General features: G+C 35.1%; 1 protein-coding gene across 1 annotated transcript in view; it reads right to left on the bottom strand.

Moving 5' to 3' along the window:
- Window positions 1–18,935, bottom strand: part of LOC145678417 (carbonic anhydrase 2-like) — a 121,570-nt gene that overhangs the window by 13,314 nt on the left and 89,321 nt on the right. The window contains exon 3 of the mRNA XM_081748565.1: window positions 1,255–1,350. Within this exon, the coding sequence (XP_081604691.1) occupies window positions 1,255–1,350 (96 nt within the window). The remainder of the gene's footprint in view (window positions 1–1,254; window positions 1,351–18,935) is intronic.

The raw sequence follows: 18,935 nt of genomic DNA on the forward strand, positions 1-18,935 counted from the left end.
GAAATGTGGAAATTGTAACAGTACCATGGTGATAATTCTACGTATTGTTTTTACTCGACTATAAGACAGCCCTGAACATAAGACGATCCCTCTATTTTGAACAAGCTTCTTAAGAGTTTTCCTATTTTTACAAATTCAGCCCCGCAAAAATTGTGGGAGGGGAGGGGGATATATATAAAATCAAAATGACCAATATCAGTGTCGAATTCACTTTCGGGGTCGCTGAGATGAACAGATGAACAATGAAACTTCCGATGCCGTGCCTCACAACATAGGGAGAGGGAGGAGGATATATAAAAATGATCGAAAATGACCAATATCAATGAGCGCTTTAGTAATAGTAAAAAGTGACTGACTAACGAAACATATTACTATTTTTTCTTAATTTAACCCACCGAAGCGGGTAATTGATGCTAGTAATTGAATAAGCATTAAACGGAATGTTTTCCTTCTTCAAATGGCACGTTCAATTATTAAATGTTTCATTATTTTTAAATTCTATAATTTCACGACATACCACATGGGAGTGCGCAGCATATCGCTTTGGAACCACTGGCATATGAAGTAGACTTTTTTCAGGAAACACACTTCTGTAGTTATTTTCTTGTGGCATGCATAAAGCAAATCTATATGCTAAAATATTTTAGAGTAAATAAATACCTAACTATTAAAATCAAATTGTTCAAATAAAATTTAGCTTCTGTATCTATGCAATATACAGGGTGTCTCTAAAGTCCCCCGAATAGGGTAACTCTGTTATTATCAGAGTTAAGCAAAATGCAAGAGGAAAAACCGTCTCCAAATATGATGTGTTCAATCTAAAATGAAGGATTTTTTTTTTTTAATTGGACGAGCCATTTGTGCTGCTCACTCTTTATGCGCTCAATGTTAAAAGAAAATTCAATGTTGTCATTTACCTGGACCCACAACATAAATTAATCAAGTTACTACTTGAAATGGGGGCTACCAATCGACGTAAACGACAATAACTATTCACTTACGTTCCGGGTCTAGGTAAAGAGTGTACAGTCCAAATGGCTCGTCCGATTTAAAAAATTTCTTCACTTTAGATTGAAAACATTATATTTGGAGACGGTTTCTCCTCTTATATTTTGTTGTAACTCTGATAATAGCAGAGTTACCCTATGTCAGGGGACTTTTGAGACACCCTGTATAAGTTAGTATCCCTGATTTCCAAGTATTAAAACCACAATTACATTTCTGACTTATGCTTTAGGCCTACATATAACTTACTGTTAAAAATACACCCAGTACTGCCAATCCATCAGGTTTCGAAGCTGCCTCTGCAAAACTCTTGTATTTACTTGCGTTCCAATGCACCAAATGTAGCTGAAAGTAAAATATATAAAATAACTATAGAGTGAGTACTCGTACCGATTTCAAAGTGTCTCTGATTACTTTTATCTGGTCCTGTCAGAAAAAAATAAACAACTACATAAACAATCATTCATAAATATTTAGGTATAAATACATAATTTTATTTTCTAGTGAACTTTTTTTTTTTTAAAAAAAAAGATTGATTAACAACTCAACGACAAAATAACAATAATACTAATTTTCTTCATTATTTTAGGCATGTCATCACGTTATTTATTGGTTTTCAAACAAGCTCGGAAAAACAGCTTTAATATTTTGACTAAAGTTAGGCCTACAACTAGTTACAAAAAAAAAAAGTTTGTGCCAAATCTCTTACACCTACCGCTAAGCCATATTTGAAGAGTTGTAGAAACTAAACTATTTCTTCTAGTGATTTACTGGCTCTACCATGCCTCTAGCATGGGTTTTTACTATCTCATACATCAAAATAATAATAATAATAATAATAATAATAATAATAATAATAATAATAATTTCGATTTCTTGTGACACATGCTTTCCATGTCATAGCTTATGCAGCCTATGGGACTCCGCGACACACTGTTTAAAAACCACTACTTTAGCAAATAATGTCCTAATGCAACATTCTAAAATTTTGATTTTGCTTCCCCTTCTCCCGGACAAAATATTCTGGAAGAAAGCCTGTATACTATTCGTGGGTCCCTAACTACGCGTCCACTGGCAACACTTGCTCTCCTGCTTCATTTTTCCCCCCCTTTTCCTCATTGTGTTTCTCTCTGCCTTTGTAAAAGCGTGCTTGTACGTCATACATATGTCAGTTGGAAATGACTGTCACAGCTCGTCTAATAGCTGCCAGGAATTGTAAGCAGGAATATTTCGGAGGTGTTCAAATTCAATATGAAGATAAATTATATTGAAATTTGTAAAATAATCATGAAATTTAAACTAAATTTACAGAAAATTCGGTCGGGACCTAGAACCACGCCATTTGGTTCCGCCAGATTATTTGAGTTGAGTTACTTTGTATTATGCTGAAAATAACTGGTATTTTTGTCGTCGTTGTCAGGGCCGGATTAAGGGAGGGGCTTAGAGGGGATATAGCCCCGAGTCTCCAGGTGGATAGGGGCATCCACTCTGTTCAAAATCGCGGGGGCGCGGTGGCTCAGTGGTAGAGCGTTTACCTCCAGTGCTTGGGGTCCCTAGTTCGATCCCAGCTTGCGCTATGTAGACTTTGTGGTGGACAAACACCGTGCTCGTGGGTTTTCTCGGGATTTTTCGCGTTTCCTCCCACTTTCTTCATTCCACCATTTCACTTATCTCTCATCATCACCGTCTTTCTTTCGCCTAACCGGCATAACCGTGGGATGTAAAACAAAAATTTCATTTCATTTTTGTTCAAAATCTCAACTGGTTGTCTAAAAAGAATCACCATCAGAAGATACAATCATCACCATAAAATAAAATATGACCAAAAATATGAAACATATTCCCTTAACTTTCCTACACACAGAATTTCAAAGAAAGTCAGCAGGGGCCACATATTTCTTCTAGCCCCGTTCCTCCTGATGGGTTAATCCAGCCCTGGTCGTTGGATTTACTTAAAATAATGGTTAGTACATTTTAAAACTGTTATCTTAAAACTTAACAGCTAACTTTTTTTTTTCAATTATTGCATTGCGAAATGGTGAATAAATCAGGTATATAGAATGTGTTGTACTCAAGTGATTTGAAGATTATCTTCAGCTTCGTTTTTTCGATTTACATCCGACTGCAATTAATCTGATTAATTGCACTTAATAAGCAGAGATCGTTGTAAACTCAAATTGGCAAGTTTGTGATTGTCCTTAAAACAGAAGAAAAATAAAAACTTCTTGAAATGTTAACTATTTCTTTCTCGCAAGGATATATATCTCAGATTCTCTCAAACACATTCTAAAATGATTTACCCGTAAACACATTAAACAGTTACCATGTAAAGCAGTATCTGTTTGTCACAGAGAACGCGTGGTTCACAAAGTCCGAATGAGATTGTCTTAGTGATGGTGGCCGTTCGCTGTCCAAAGAGATCCATGGACCGCAAAGGGGTTGCCTTGGTAACCAGTAAAAGGATCAGCTTTCGCTTGTCGGTACTCTTTTTTTTTTCTATGCTACCTTCTATGACGTCAGAAACAGAAAGCGACATTTTTTTTCATGAATGAAACTCATCAGGCGTTATTTATAAGGGGAATCATGGTAATAAATCATGTTATATTTTATGAGCTAAGACAAGCAACGGCAGAATTCGCTTCTTCCACCCACCGAGCAATGGATTCTCCGACGAAAATATAATTTTTATCTTCATTTTTACTTCACTGAACAAAAAAATGTTCCTTTGTAGTAATACGCTGCGAGCAAGAAAGCTTCATTATTTTAAAAAGAAGAAAGAAAAATGAGAAGCAGATTCTGTGCAAATTTTGTTATCATGTAACGAAGTTGTACATGTTCATGGAACTCATGCATGGGAAACAAAGGGATTACCTGAAGGCAATGCTTTTTAAAGGCAAGATACTGAACGGAATGTTGTTTCAGTAGTAGTGCGATTGTAGGATACACCGGAGGCCTAATAGTTGGTACTTATCTTCTATGTTAAATCAAGAAAAAAGTTGGTTATGTTTATTCATCTTTTGAGAGTTGCGAAGCCGAAAATAACGGTAAAGGTCTGTCTTTAACACTTCCAATCCTAGGGTTATTTAAATTGACAAAGTCCTGTGTCCTGGAGAAAATAAGGGTTATTTTTAAAAATCATATTTTCTTAAGTTTTTACTCTAAATGGTTGAAACTTTCAGAAATAAAAAAAGAAAAAGTACCAATCTACTAGAAGATACCAGTTTCCGAACAAGAGCTATTTGAAAAATCATTGCAAACAATAACTTTGTTTATTGCAAAGTAATAATACTAAAGTTTATGAATGATAATGATATACCTTCTTTAGTTCTCTTTCTACAATGACTGAAAGGCATTCTTGGATCAGATTCGCCAATAGATAATTTACAAAGCACTCAAAATTACTTTCTCAAATAAAAGAGCATACAAACTTCATTTCTGGTTAGTATCTTAAATTTTAAATGGACGTGTCGTTCCCGAACGACACTCGGATTTAACGTGTTTACAGCCTGTCGTTCCGGAACTACAGTAGGACTGAAAGTGTTAATACGATAATAAAACACGAGTTAGAACAAAGACATTCTAAATACTATTTTGGATAATGAGAAGAATAAAATACAATAAAAATAGTTTTTTTTATTTTTATTTTAGTGCACTCTCGAAAAATTATGTTAATTAATATACAGTGAAACTTCGATAACTCGAAGGTGAAGGAAATAGACAAAAATTCCAATAATCAAGGTTCGAGTCATAAAGGTGACCACAACAAAAGTTCGAGATACCGAGGTTCCGCGTTCCTCATTAAAAGTGACTATATAACGGTTACAACCTCTGTAACTCGAAGTTTTATTCGTTCAACCTCTAGGACTTCAAGTTGTAAAAGTTCCATAAAATAAATAAAGATGACTAGTAATCATAAAATACTGTAAACGTATTATTTGGAGGGAAGGGGTTTCATGTCTAGATATGAGTAAAACAATTACAATACACATTAGCAACAATGACAGGATTAGAAACAATGACAATTACATAAAAGCGCAGAGCTATAGCTTGTAGTTTTTGAGGTTACATCAAGAGAAATTGAAATTATAAAGATAAACAAACTTACTTCGACTTGTGGAGATTCGAAGATACGAAAGTTCGAGTTACCGAAGTTTTTAAGTATAATTATGAAACACTTAAAATTCGACATATCAGGGTTGTAATTTTTACGCATTCGGCTTATACGAGAGGTTTTTATTTTAACATTGAGTGTTATGAAAAGTTCAAGGGAATATGAAAATAATCGGGTTATCAAGGAATTCAAATTATCGAGGTTCGAGTTATCGACGTCCAACTGTATAACATTATAAGAGTACTATTATAGCAGGCCTAGGGGGGCCAGGGCCTCTAAACTTTTCGTGGCCCCTCCAGAACTCAATACAAAATGCTATTATTAATACAAAAAACAATTTGTAGGAGAATTTTTAATGACTTGGCCTCCCCTAATATAGTCATGGCTCCCACAAACCTCTGAGGCTGGTTGCGGTCCTGTATTATAGGATAGCTCAACCATTAGTGGCACCTCGTGTTGGAGATAGATAAGAACTGTTTTCATAACAATCAATTGTGTTTGATCTAAATAGGAAAAAGAATTGTTTCGTTTTACATGTGTGGCACTACGGTAGCATTCTAAACTATTCGAATTCAATATTAAGGCATATCTATAGCTTCCAGCCGTAGTAGAGAGATAATGTGAGACATGGAACCAGTGTATCTGACGCCTAATCCATATTAAAAACAGTTTCTCGCTCTTACAATTATCTATCTATCTTCTATCTATCTTTTAAAATGCTACAATAGCAATTAAAAGCGCCTGAGCTCCAACCTATAACTTAAGCTTTCAAATCTTTCATTTACGGTTATGTGTGATTTCTCGTTTAACAGAGACAAACATTTTGAGTATTTGTACTTGAAATAGTCTAAATTAGTTAACTATATCTTTTTCATAAAGTTTATGGTATAAAATTATTGTTCAAAGCCTTTGTATTTTAATAAGCCTTCTCTAAAATCAATGCATGTGAGTTGTGCTTCCATCGTCCGAGTTCTTTTAAACTGTTTATATGCTTGTGGCCTTCCTTTCGACAATGAGATCTCGGAAACTACAGGCTCTAGAAAGATGACGTTTTCACTAATCGATTGGAAATTTTGCGTAGATTGTCCAGTTTTAATTGAATGTTAAAAAAAAAACATGGCCATTATTTATTTATTACATTTTTTAAGGGTACGCTGGAAGCGTTGAAATAAGAAAAAGCATCATATCCTAGGTGATATACATTCCAACATCACAATTTTGTATATTGGGGTTGTATATGCCTCAGGAAGGAAGGATAATCATTTCTCGAGTCTTAAGATAAATATTTTTTGAGTGTTTTGCCTAATGAGCACTATATATTACTGACATTATAATTAATTGCATATGTAATGTATTTGCTTATTACATACTGCATGCAAGAAGAAAGAAAACACTGGTCATACATGAATTAGAAACTCCAACCGGAAGTAGGCTCAAATCTTGCAAACGGTGCGAGATATTGAGAAAAAATAATCAAAAAAATCTTCCCTTTATGATACCCCTTGCCGATTTTTTTTTTAAATCAAGACGTCTTTCACTTGTGTTTGTAAAGGGACATGTACATATGTTGTAGGAATGAGAAGGATATTTATGATCATATGCGAATGATGCGCTGTGCAAAGAGCGCAGGTTCAGCTAGTTATTATATAAAAGTCAATATTGAAACCGAAAAAGTTCTATTATTTGTTACGATTTCCGGTTTCGGTAAAGCTGAGATGAAATTTATTCTTTGCATACTGAATCCACAGAAAAATAACTGGCTTCAAAAATGCACTAAAACATAATAATAATAATAATAATAATAATAATAATAATAATAATAATAATAATAATAATAATAATAATAATAATAATAATAATAATAATAATAATAATAATAATAATAATAATAATAATAATAACACTTAAAATTAGAAAATAGTTTATTGCTGCATATTGTCTATAAAAAAAATTTGAAAGTCTTGCCAAGCTGAACGAGTTAATGCCTAATATAAAAATTATTTCGATGGTAATTTAATGAGCAATGGTTGGTTCCTGCTACTTTTGGTTTAAATAGAGGGTTAACGGACGAGATAGAACCTAGTCTATGAACGCTGAATTGATTAAATTAAATCGCTTATCGATATTTCTTATCATTTTACCCTATGGAGATCAATATTGACTAACCATAGATAGAAATTGTATTTTTCCTAGAGACGCTGAATCAAATCTAAATCTCTTGTTGCGTTGTATTATCGCTTTCGTTCTATGGCAATTAATGTTGATACCGGAAAGGGCTGATTTCTATCACTTCCGGTGTAAATAGAGAAGATGGGTGGAACGCTAAATCGATTCCAAAGCATCGCCTCCCGACATGATGTTTTTGCTGATACCTCTCAACAGACGGATAGACGGACTTCCATACCTGTTCTGTAAGACTTCCAATATTTATGCATAGAATAGTTTGTAAGTCTAAGAATTCATTGGGTCAATTAGATCAGAAAAAAGACATTTCTCTATGGAGGCCATTCACTCAACATTTTAAAAATATAATTAAATTTAAAACACAGAAATAAATACACCCAACGTTCGGAAATTTTAAAGAGTGTCCCTTAAAGTTTCGAAATGCCTGTCATTTCTGTTCTAGTAAGTTGACAGCACTGAACGTTACACTAGTGTAGTTCGTTGCAGTGGTTAGTAGTAAAGGCCCGCCTAATGGCGCATGATCCTCATCTGTTTTCTGTACGGGTAAGAGTGGAGTGCTTCACCAGAGAACAGCGTGTAATAAGTTTTCAACATATCATAGTGAAAACTTATTACAAATGTGTCGATTGTTTGCAGAGGCTGTTCGCAAACTCCGTAGAACTGATGCGCCATTCAGCTCTAAAGACAGCAGATGAAAATCGTGTAACATTCAGTGCTGCCACCTTTACTAAAACAAAAATGACGGGCACATCAAAAGTTGCGTTCATTCTGTGGCACCCTTTATTTTAATCTTAATTGTACGTAATTTGTACTGAAGAGTCAAAGGGTCCATTTTTGGCCTATGATCATTTTCTTTTTTTCATTTCTTGGAAACTTGGTATCTTCTTAATAAACGTAGGACACGTACCTTATGGTTTTATAATTAGAACCTTTGTGTTAATACTGCAAGTTTTATTATTATTAATACGACATCTCATATAACCTCATGCCTGAAAAAGGATGCTATACTTGAATAATCAAACAATAAACAAAAATAATAATTTGATTTAGATCTACTTATTCTATTTATTCTCGGAATCAACGCTAAGGCAATCAAATGATGGTATTCACTGTTACGAAATATCATTAACCTATTGCACAGAAAGGTAATTTTGTGTTTATATACTTCGTAAAGTTTTTATCGCACCTAAAGATATTCGGATAGTTTTTGGTGGCCTATTGTTTTATTTTATTTTAAAATCCACAGGGTTACATTTGGTAAAACTACAGGTTTCTAACTGTTTTCATGGTCAAAACAATCAAGAAATTTTTAAAGTTTTAACATCTTCAACGATGAAATCAGTCATAATTTTTCGAAATAGTAACCCTATATATCAAACGCAATGTTATTTTAAGAGCCGGATCACAAGCGCATTAGTACATGTTGGCGCGCAAACCTTTTCACAGGGAAGCCTTTGTCTTGTGTGTATGTTTTGGTTTTGCACCGTCTGCTTGGTTGGTTCTGAATCGCCGGTAGTTGCTTCGATTAGCGCTGCTCTGGGTCTCAGCTGATATGCGCGGAGCTGTGATTTCTCGTCCATTTCCTGTCGCTAACGGAAATAATATGTTTCTCGGCTTATTTGGTTTTAATAATTCATGAAGACACGACAACATGAATAAATGTATTGGAAATTCGAATGCGATTTATTTGGAACCCTCACAGTTAAAACCCGAGAACTTTAACACGATTTTGTTTATTCAGTTCGATTGATTAAGGTAAGATTGATAAGATTAAGAGAGTATAAGAAATCAAGTTATCTTCATATGTCTTCCTGGAAAAGATCAATCATAAACAGAAACACACGAGCAGCCACCTCCAGGCACGTAGCCAGGATTTCGTGAATGGGGGGGAGGGTCCGTGATATGAAATACTGTATCATCACACCAGGGACTCTATCATTCTAAACTATTTTACTGGAACATATATATATTGGTTCGTTTAGCCAGGATTTCGTAAGGGAGGGGGCGTGATATGAAATTCTGAAGGCGCAAGAGCTTGATCAATGTAAACTACTTTACTATCAACATATATTGGTTTGTTAGGACAATAAAATGAGGATATGTTGGTAAGTATTTTAATAAACTATGAAGGAATCTCGAGTAATAAAAGAATAAAAAAAGTATTGAAAAGATTTTACAATATTTACGTTCCTTTCTTTGTTCATTCAAATATAACAATTTTCCTTTCATTATGATCTCAACTATTATAAAAAGTACATATTCACTATTATAAAAAGTACATACTCAATAGTGACTTGTAAAATATTTTACAATATCTGCGTTCCTTTTTCTGTTGAATCAAAATGCTAATAGAACTCCTTTTCCATATAAATGTTTGTTTTTATTATTCCGTGAACTACTGTTGGTTCCAAATGAGAGTTTAAAGGAGCAATAGAAAATTGTTTTGGAAATAACATGTTTGATTTTGCAAGGATGCGATGACGAAAACTTATGATAAAAAGTGTCCATGCTGTTACTCAACGGCACTATGCTTTCGGAAGCTTGAAATCTCCCTGAGTAGTAGCAGAAATTCTGAGAATTCTGTAACTTTTCTAGAAATTTCAAAGGACTCTTCCAGGATAACTTGCTCACCTCGCCACCATGTATTGCAAGTAATACAAATCTCTTCATAAGAAAGAGTAACCAAAAGCTTCCTGTAGTTTTTTTATTTATTTTTAACGCTGATCCTTTTTTTTCGTTACATTTTGTTTCATCCTTCCTTAACTTTTTCATTTCTGGTCTCGAAGGGGGGGGGGGGGGTCCGGACCCCCCTTGGCTACGTGCCTGCACCATCCCATACAATAAATTCAATAATTTCAACAATCAATAATTGTGCGAGCGTACACACTGATGACAATTTGCTTTGCTTGACTTTGAAGAGGTTTTCCTTCTCGTGCTTGCTATAATACCGAGAAGGTGAAAATTCGAATTCATTTATATTTTTAATTTCGCGCTCAACGCTCTTTATGGTTTCAGTTTCGGTTTCACTACACCCACATACTCACACCAGTGCTCGTAGGAATCCGTAAGAAAATTTTTCTCGACGTACACAAAATTTTCCCTTTTCTTATCAAATTTTCCCTAGTTTGTTGAGTGTCTAATTCCTATGACAGAAATTATATGATAAGATTAACGGAGCTATATTAAAGGAAGTCCAGCGGGAAGCTCATGTGGTTGGAATTCCACGTTAATCAGCAGGTCGACGTCTCATAGAGCCTTGCTGCTGAAAAGGGACTTTAAACACAAAATCAACTCATTAAAGGAAGCCAACCACATTTGTTTTATTCATTTGCTTTTTTGCTTCTATTTTTACTTTTCTTCACTTTTTTTTACCAAAAAATGGACACAAATATACCCAGCCAATAATGGACCATGCAAAGTATGCTACTTTAAACACACACAAACTATTGTTATTATATTGATTCATTTCTAAAGAACGGAGAAAATTTAAGCATTGATGGTAAATCAGTCAGCACGCGAATTTCCCTGGATCTTCACCTTTTATCACAAAAATTCCCTTTTTCCCTTCTTGGTAAATTTGCCTATGAAATTTCTCTAGATTAGGGAAATTTCCCTCAAACTACGAACACTGACTCACACTAACGCGCGCGCGCAGATGACAAGGTCTGTCTGTAGATAGACCTTGCGCAGATGATACAGTATTTGGCTCAGTAGTGTTGCCATCTGCACAAAAATTGCAGATGTTACACGTGAGTTCCGTTTGTTCTGTCATTTAATTTATCAGCAGGCAAAGAAGTTTCTTACGTGATAGCTACTCTATTTAATTTATATATAAAAATATTAAGCCATTTTCTATCCACTGTGGACGATTTCCAACCTTGATCCATCAACTAGTTTTATTGGTCCTCCGTTTTTGATATAAGATTTTTCAAGTTTATAATATTGCAACACTTGCAAAGACTCGCAACTTAGCTGCCGGTTTTTCACTCGTTTATTTCCTTCTCTCTTTCCGATTCTGAATCGTGACATCATTTTCATAACCGTTACTAATAAATCTAGTACCTTTTATTTTAGATAGGAAAATCGTCTCGACTTGTCTCGTGCGCATCCCTAATTTTAGATATTGTACATGTATTGACATTTTTATATACTGACACTCAGCTCTTTGAATTGATCTATGTTTTTCGTGTGTAACGTGCGCGGAATGGCCCGAATTGAAGCTGCGTATTTCGGCTATCAAGGCAAGGTCACGGGAGTATAGATTTAAAATCAAATAAAACATGGCTAGAACACACCAAACAGTGTTGCCAAAAGGTTGACACAAAAAGTCACTAATTGGAAGGGAAATGACTCCAATCTGGGCGAAAAAATCACTAAAAAATTATTCGTGATATTCTCTCTCTTTCTCTCTCTCTCTCTCTCTCTTCCAAAGAAACCAAAATGTTAGAAACGCACATGAAACTTAGAAGTTCACAAAGGAAAAAAAATTACACCCGCTTTACCGTTTACTTGAGCTTTTAGAGATAATCGGTAATGCTGTATTATTTGTGCATCTCAACGGAAGCTCTGCAAACTAAATGGCATTGAAGGATAAAATTGTTCTCGGTTAGAGGGCGCAAGACGTAGCCTATCAGAAAACAAAGCGGAATTCCTGAGATTTCACACTCAATATAGTCTCTATACAATTTGCCGAACTCATTTACGCTTAGGTTGATTCAAATAAGTAAAAGGAAAATGAATATATAAAAAGTGCTTCCTACTAATAGTACTTGACTTGTTCACAATACGAAAGTCGCTAGATTTGTAAATAAGTAGCCAAATCGTCATTTAAAAATTATCAAAAATGTGGCTAATCGGAAATATTTTTTGTCGCTATTCTGGAAGTCGAATCCCCTAGATTTACCCCAAATTGGCAACACTGACACCAAAAATCTTAATCATTAAATCTTTTCTATTTCTGTTTAAATAATATTTGAAATAAGTACTTAAAAAGTAATATGAAGAAAATGTTTTAGCAATTTCACTTGACGTTATTTTTTGAAAAGTTAAAAACAATAATGTGTTGCATTATTTTATATCGGATATTTTTTTTTAACAATGAGTCTCTTTTCCGTTATTTTAGAAGACATATTAACAATGTTTTTTTTTTTTAATTATAAACATATCTGAATTTTCCTTGAAGTACAGAATTGTTTTGAGCAACATTACATGATATTAGTAATACCGGTAATACTATAGAAATCTGACCCAAGCGCACGGCACAATCATGGCTTTGAAAATTCGTCCAAATACAACTGACAAAACTTTAGATCGACGTTTTACTGAGCTCATACGGATTCGATTAATCAGAGAACAAAATGGAAGACTGCAAACTCAAAATGATAGCCTTTTGAATCATGGTGGACGTCTTCATTTGCGGCCAATTGCTCAAGAATGGCAAACTGTGCGAAGAATACGTGGAAACAGACCCCAACGGAGAGTAGTGGTGTTAAGTCATGATTCGTCTCCATCATTGGGATTCAACAGCCCACACAATTCGAAATTTAGATCTGATGCAAATTGTCAACAGAATGACAATGTTGACTGTGAAGAAAGTGAATATTCGATCAAGCCCAGTGTATCTCCTCCAAAAGAGGACTTAGATAAGGAATTGGATGAATACATGACAAATGAATGCTCCAAATCTGATGTAAACAATGAATCAACAAGTCACGTTGAATCGGAATCGCAAGAAGAAAATCCTTCCACTAACACGGATCAGTGTTAATCCATCTCACACAATTGTAAAAGCAAGTAATACCTAACAGAATTTATACATTTTGGTGCAGAAACTTTACTGGTTGCTTCAAAACTGTTTCTTCAAGAGCCACACATTTTATCTTATATTCTTTATACAAATTTACAAATATGATTTAATGACACTTTCATTGTTCTAGTAGGTCTTGACTGAATACCTAAAAGTGTATTACCAGTGTTATGCAATAATTTTAAAAAGAAATTACTATTTTTTTAATTGTTTTTAAGGAGTTTGGTATACAGAACATCTTCTATATGTTAACTTTGTCTGTCCGCCCGGAAGACAACAACAACAACAACAACAACAACAACAAAAAATCTCGGAACTATTTGATGGATTGTGATAAATGGATTGAGTATAGACCGCTCCCCCCAGTGATTTTTAACGAATCATAGTGATTCTAACGATTCATACTAGTTCATAATGAATCGGAATCGCATGTTATAAAGATTTAAGATGTAAATCTTGCGGTAAGGAAGCTTTAGTATAAGTAGTAGTAGCAGTAGTAGTAGAAGTTAGTAGCAATAGTAGTAGTAGTAGTGGTAGTTAGTAGCAATAGTAATAGTAGTAGTAGGAACGGGTTAGAAGCTCCGCAGGGGTTGGTTGGGTTGTGTTCTCGATATAAGTAGTAGTAGTAGTAGCAGTAGTAGTAGTAGTAGTAGTAGTGACTCTTCCAGTTCCGGTGACAAAGAACTGGGGGGAGCGGGCTATACACAAGCCTCATAAATTTTGACCAGGAGAGTCAAAAGTTCGGAAATAAAGTTCGTTGATGAAGGTGATCCACTCAGTTGGTACCAAGATACGGACAATCAAAAATCAGTTCCTCAATATTATGTTTATGCACATAGAATACAGGCACGTATGCATATATAGTCCTCAAATACAATATGCACGATGGAAGCGACCTGGAGAAAACTATAGCCAGCGGGGGTCTCTCGCCCCCTTGCCCCATCTGGTGTGGGGATGCGGCACAGGACCGACATTCACAAGATCGACACGGCATACGACCGACAATTCAGCTCAGAAACTGCTTCGGTCCTATGCCGTGTCGATCCTGTGCCGTTTTGGTCCTATTCCATGTCGATCCTATGCCGTTTCGGTTCTATGCCGTTTCGGTCGTATGCCGTGTCGATCCTACGCCGTGTCGGCCCTACGCAGTGTCGGTCCTGTGCATGTAACCCTCTGCTGTCCTCACTGTCCCACTGTAGATCTATCAATGCGTCTTCTGGTTCTACAGAATTTTTTTTAGATTGTCATTTTTTTGTTGGAAAGCACGGTGGCTCAGTGGTAGAGCGCTTTCCTCTGGTGCGTGAGGTTCCTGGCTTGATTCCCGGCTAAGTAAGCTTGTGGTGGACAACATCGTGCCCGTGAGTTTTCTCCGAGAACCCAGTTTTCTCCCACAACTTCATTCCACCAATTCTTCCATCAACTTTCAGTCGCCTTAATTATTCATCTCCTTTAGCTGAAAGAACATAATCGTGGGACGTTAAACTGAAAGATTTCATTTTTTATTTGAAGTTTAGCGTCTCTTTACAGCACCGAGGCTGTATGAGACGTGGACCTACAGTTTAAGGTAGAATCCGAAGCGCCTTAATATATTCAAATTGTAATACTCTTCCACCGAAAATCAAATCTAGGACCAAAGATGCACGATAGCCACAAAGAGTGTTCATTTGACCTCAAAAATTGAAAGAAACATGGAATACTGCATATCTCAGATTCAAATTCGAGCAGAACAAAAGCGCTGGGAATATATTTCAGAGAGGCTATTTTTATTAGTCATTGTTCAGTTCCTAGCTTCATACAATTTAGCACTGACATCTCGGAAGAAATATTCGAAATTAATTTACAAAACTCATTGCAGTCACGTATTGCTTCATTATTTATGATTGTACACATTATATTAAACAGCTCGCTATTAAATTGTTATATGTAAATACACCTCGCTGAAATCAAGAATAATTCTGTATTTTCTTGACGATATTTTTATATTCTGTCGTCGCCTCTTTTACTTTTGATGTTGGAACATGCTACTACCAAAGGGCCCTGTAGAATTCCTTGCCCTAAACGATTTACTATGACTCTGGTATGGAGCGTGGCGCTTTACGGATTAGAGACGTGGACATTGAGAAAAGCTGAAATATCCAAGCTGGAAGCATTTGAGATGTGGTGTTGGCGCAGAATGCTTCTCATATCATGGACCAAAGGGAAAAGGAATGAAGACACACTAAAGGAAGCTAATGAAGGACAACAGATCATAAAGGTAATAGGAAAAAGAAAAAAAACAGCATGCTTGGCCATCTTATTCGACACTCCGATTGGATCACTGTGCTGATAGAGGGAAAGGCAGAAGGAAAACTTGAAACAGGAAGACCAAGGATAGAATATCTAGATGCAGTTACGAAGTAGGGATGGTCCTTTTCGAAAAATCTGTTTTTTGATTTTCAGAAATTTCATTTTTCGTTTTTTTTTCGTTTTTTGCTTTTTCGAATTTTTTGCTTTTTCGTTTTTCGCAAACATTTTCGTTTTTCTTTTTTTCGATTTTTTCTTTTTCGAATCTTTCGTTTTTAGTTTTTCGAAAAAAATTCGTTTTCTTTTTTTGAAAAACTTTTCGTTTTTCGTTTTCGAAAAATTCATTTTTCGGAAAAGTATTTTTCGAAAAAATGTGGCCATCCCTATTACGAAGAAGAGGCCTTATTAAAGTATAAAACAGCTCTCCCAAGCGAGAGAAAAGTTTTAAAATTTCCATGTTGCCCACCAACCTATGGGTGAGGTGAACAAGAAAGTCTCGGAAAGGATTAAGGCAATTATGACTACTATCATTGGTAGATTTTATTTTCTTTAACATTCACAAGATTAAGTTACTGAAATTAATTAGGCTCTATGTTGTCATGTTCCCATACTAAATTTTCTACTTATGTCGCTTAGTGTAATCGCTTTTCTTTGTGCTGTACAGCGGTATAATTAGAATATGTGATGAGTTACACTACATATTGCTTTTTCAAATAAATAAATAAAAAAAAAGTGGTTATCCACATTTGACATAACATCGCTAGGACAAAGATCACACCATACATAACATTTTGTTAACAGAATTCAAAGCCATATTTTATTATAATTACTAGATTCATGTCAGATTTGTATGCCTCTGAAGATTCTTCTTAAGAAATATTGGGAAATTATTTATATTCGCTATTGTAAAATATCTCTTTTCTTTGTTGATACTGTTTCCTGTTATATCCACTTTCTGTTACTTTATCTGTCAAACTTGTGACAATTTTTGTCATGTTACTTCAAAGTTGTTGCATGTCGTCATAGCAATGGAAGTAACAATGATCTACAGAGTATATGTTTCCATTTATTACAATATTTGGCAATCTGGCACAATCAGGTAAAATAATAATCCTACAATTATTAACTGGATTTACATAGAACAAAATGTGATATAGCACTATCACGTTCCGAAACCCTTAAATATGTTTTTAAAGTATTTTCGTTCACAATTGAAAGAGTTAAATTATGTTTCTTGCTGCATTTTAGCAAATGTATAATACCGGTATTTAACACAGCAAAACATAGGCCTACATATACTTTCTTTGTTTGTGGCCCTTCGCAGACTACGACACTTCGTGTGTCGAAGACGTGCGACAGGTTGTGTCGTCGCAGACGCTAGATCTTACTTCACGTATCGCGGGAATGTGACACTTCTTTTTTTTTTAGCCAGAAAAAGAGGATAATGCACTTTATATAGTTTGTAAATGCAATTTTTAAATTGCCGTGATACTAAACAATCTTAAATTGCCGTTATATTCTTTAACTACAAAGTGCAAGCACATCCATAAGGAGTACGTACGTGGCCTGGAGTTGGTGGTCCCCCTTGGACCGCGGACTAATGCTGGGGCCTAGTCAGTATATTGCTAAGTCCGCCACTGACTACATGAGTTATTACCTTCATGTCTGGCGGCTTCTCCTTATAAATTTCATTATGGAGTGCCACGAGGCATCCGAGTTATGCCTAAGTGCTTATAAAACATTATTTTTTTATATTTTCGTACTTAAATACACAGAACATATAAAAAATAACGAAATGTTATAAAATTATATATTGGCCTGGGGGATCGCAGTTTGTGAATGTGTAAAATATATTTGGGAATATCTGGTCATTTGTGCTATTTTTGAAGCAATAAACAATGTAGTTTTATGTTGCAATTTCCACCAAACAGTTCATTGGCTTGGTATCGAATTTTGGAAAATGTAAGAAAGAACAAAATGTCACTCTTTCGATATCATATCCATGGAATGCACACTATGGAATGCACAACACATTTTCCCCTATTCTTTCATCTTTTCAATTCTGTTGCTATAGGAATCGCTGCTGGAATTCCATATAGTCTACTAGGTTGTGTCTGAATTTCTGCAATGAAAGCGTCTGTATCGAAAGCTTCCATTGAGCTTATCATTCAGATTGAGATTTGGTTGGTGAAAAGATAAATTGTGGTGCGTCTTCGACGCACGATGTCGCGCAGTATGCGAAAGTCTCAGCTCGTGTGTTTCCAGCAACAAGCCTGCCAAAAAAAAAAAAAAAAAGAATGTGCTTCTTCGACACACGAAGTGTCGTAGTGTGCGAAGGGACTTAAAGAGTTGATGTATGATTTTTAAAAAAAAAGTTTCGTGTAGCCTTGATATGCTTGGAAACGAATTTAAAATATTTTTCATTTTGATACATTTAAAAGCAGTATCCTTGATTTAATTCAGATTAACGTAATATTGAAATCAAAAGTTACAAAATCACATTATTTTACACAGGAAAATGCATTATATGAGTAATATATTTTAATTCTGTAAATATTCGTTCCATATACTCTGCATTTTACATCTTCATTGAATCTAGCCGGAACGAGTTTTTACTATTGACTATTGTGTGAGTGTGTGCGTCATATACATACATACATACATATATATATATATATATATATATATATATATATATATATATATATATATATATATATATATATATATATATATATATATATATATATATGAAAAGAGAAGGAATTCAATCCCTAAACGGAAAACTTCCGCTATATGTTGCACACGCACCACTAATTTCAGAAACGTTTCTACGCTTTTTTTTTTTTAAAATGGGATCTTATATTTGAAAGGCACGAAAAAATTCTGATATAACGAACTTATTGTTATGTTAGTTCTGGATAAAGGAAAGAGCATGTTTAATTTTAATAAGCTTTATTAAAACTATGTATACATTTTCCAGGAACATAATTTGACTTTCAACATTTAGTGTTGCCAGGAGATGAGACGAGACAAGACTTTAGGTTGTCTCGTCTCGTGCAAAGCACGCCTGGTCTCGTGTCGTCTCGTAAAATTGCACTCATCTCGTCTCAAAAAGATGTGCTCGTCTCGTCTCGAATAGTTCTGTCTCGTGTCGTGTCTCGTCTCGTGTTTCGTGGCAACACTAGAGCGGCTGAGGCCCACATAAGCAGCTGCTGTACCAATTGGTTAAAATTACAACTTTTAACAGAGTTTGCTTTGGTTAACAGAGCACAACACACTATTTTCCGACAACGACTGCTTAGTTTCGACTGAACCAGTAATGAATTAGTACGACAGGAATTTTTGTCAATACCTCCGGTACAGTCAAAAGACAAGCTTTCCCTATTTATGAAGAGCACTTGTACTCATATAACAGGACGATTTTTATGCATAGATTTCCCCACCAGCTCCCGGAATGAAATCTTCTGAAACACTGATCTCGATGAATGATTTAACATTGTACTTCAATCTGGAGCACTATTACAAAATAATTAAACTTGAATC

Source organism: Thermobia domestica, chromosome 1 (genome assembly GCF_964235325.1).
Source record: "Thermobia domestica chromosome 1, izTheDome1.hap1.1, whole genome shotgun sequence".
NCBI classification, from domain to species: domain Eukaryota; kingdom Metazoa; phylum Arthropoda; class Insecta; order Zygentoma; family Lepismatidae; genus Thermobia; species Thermobia domestica.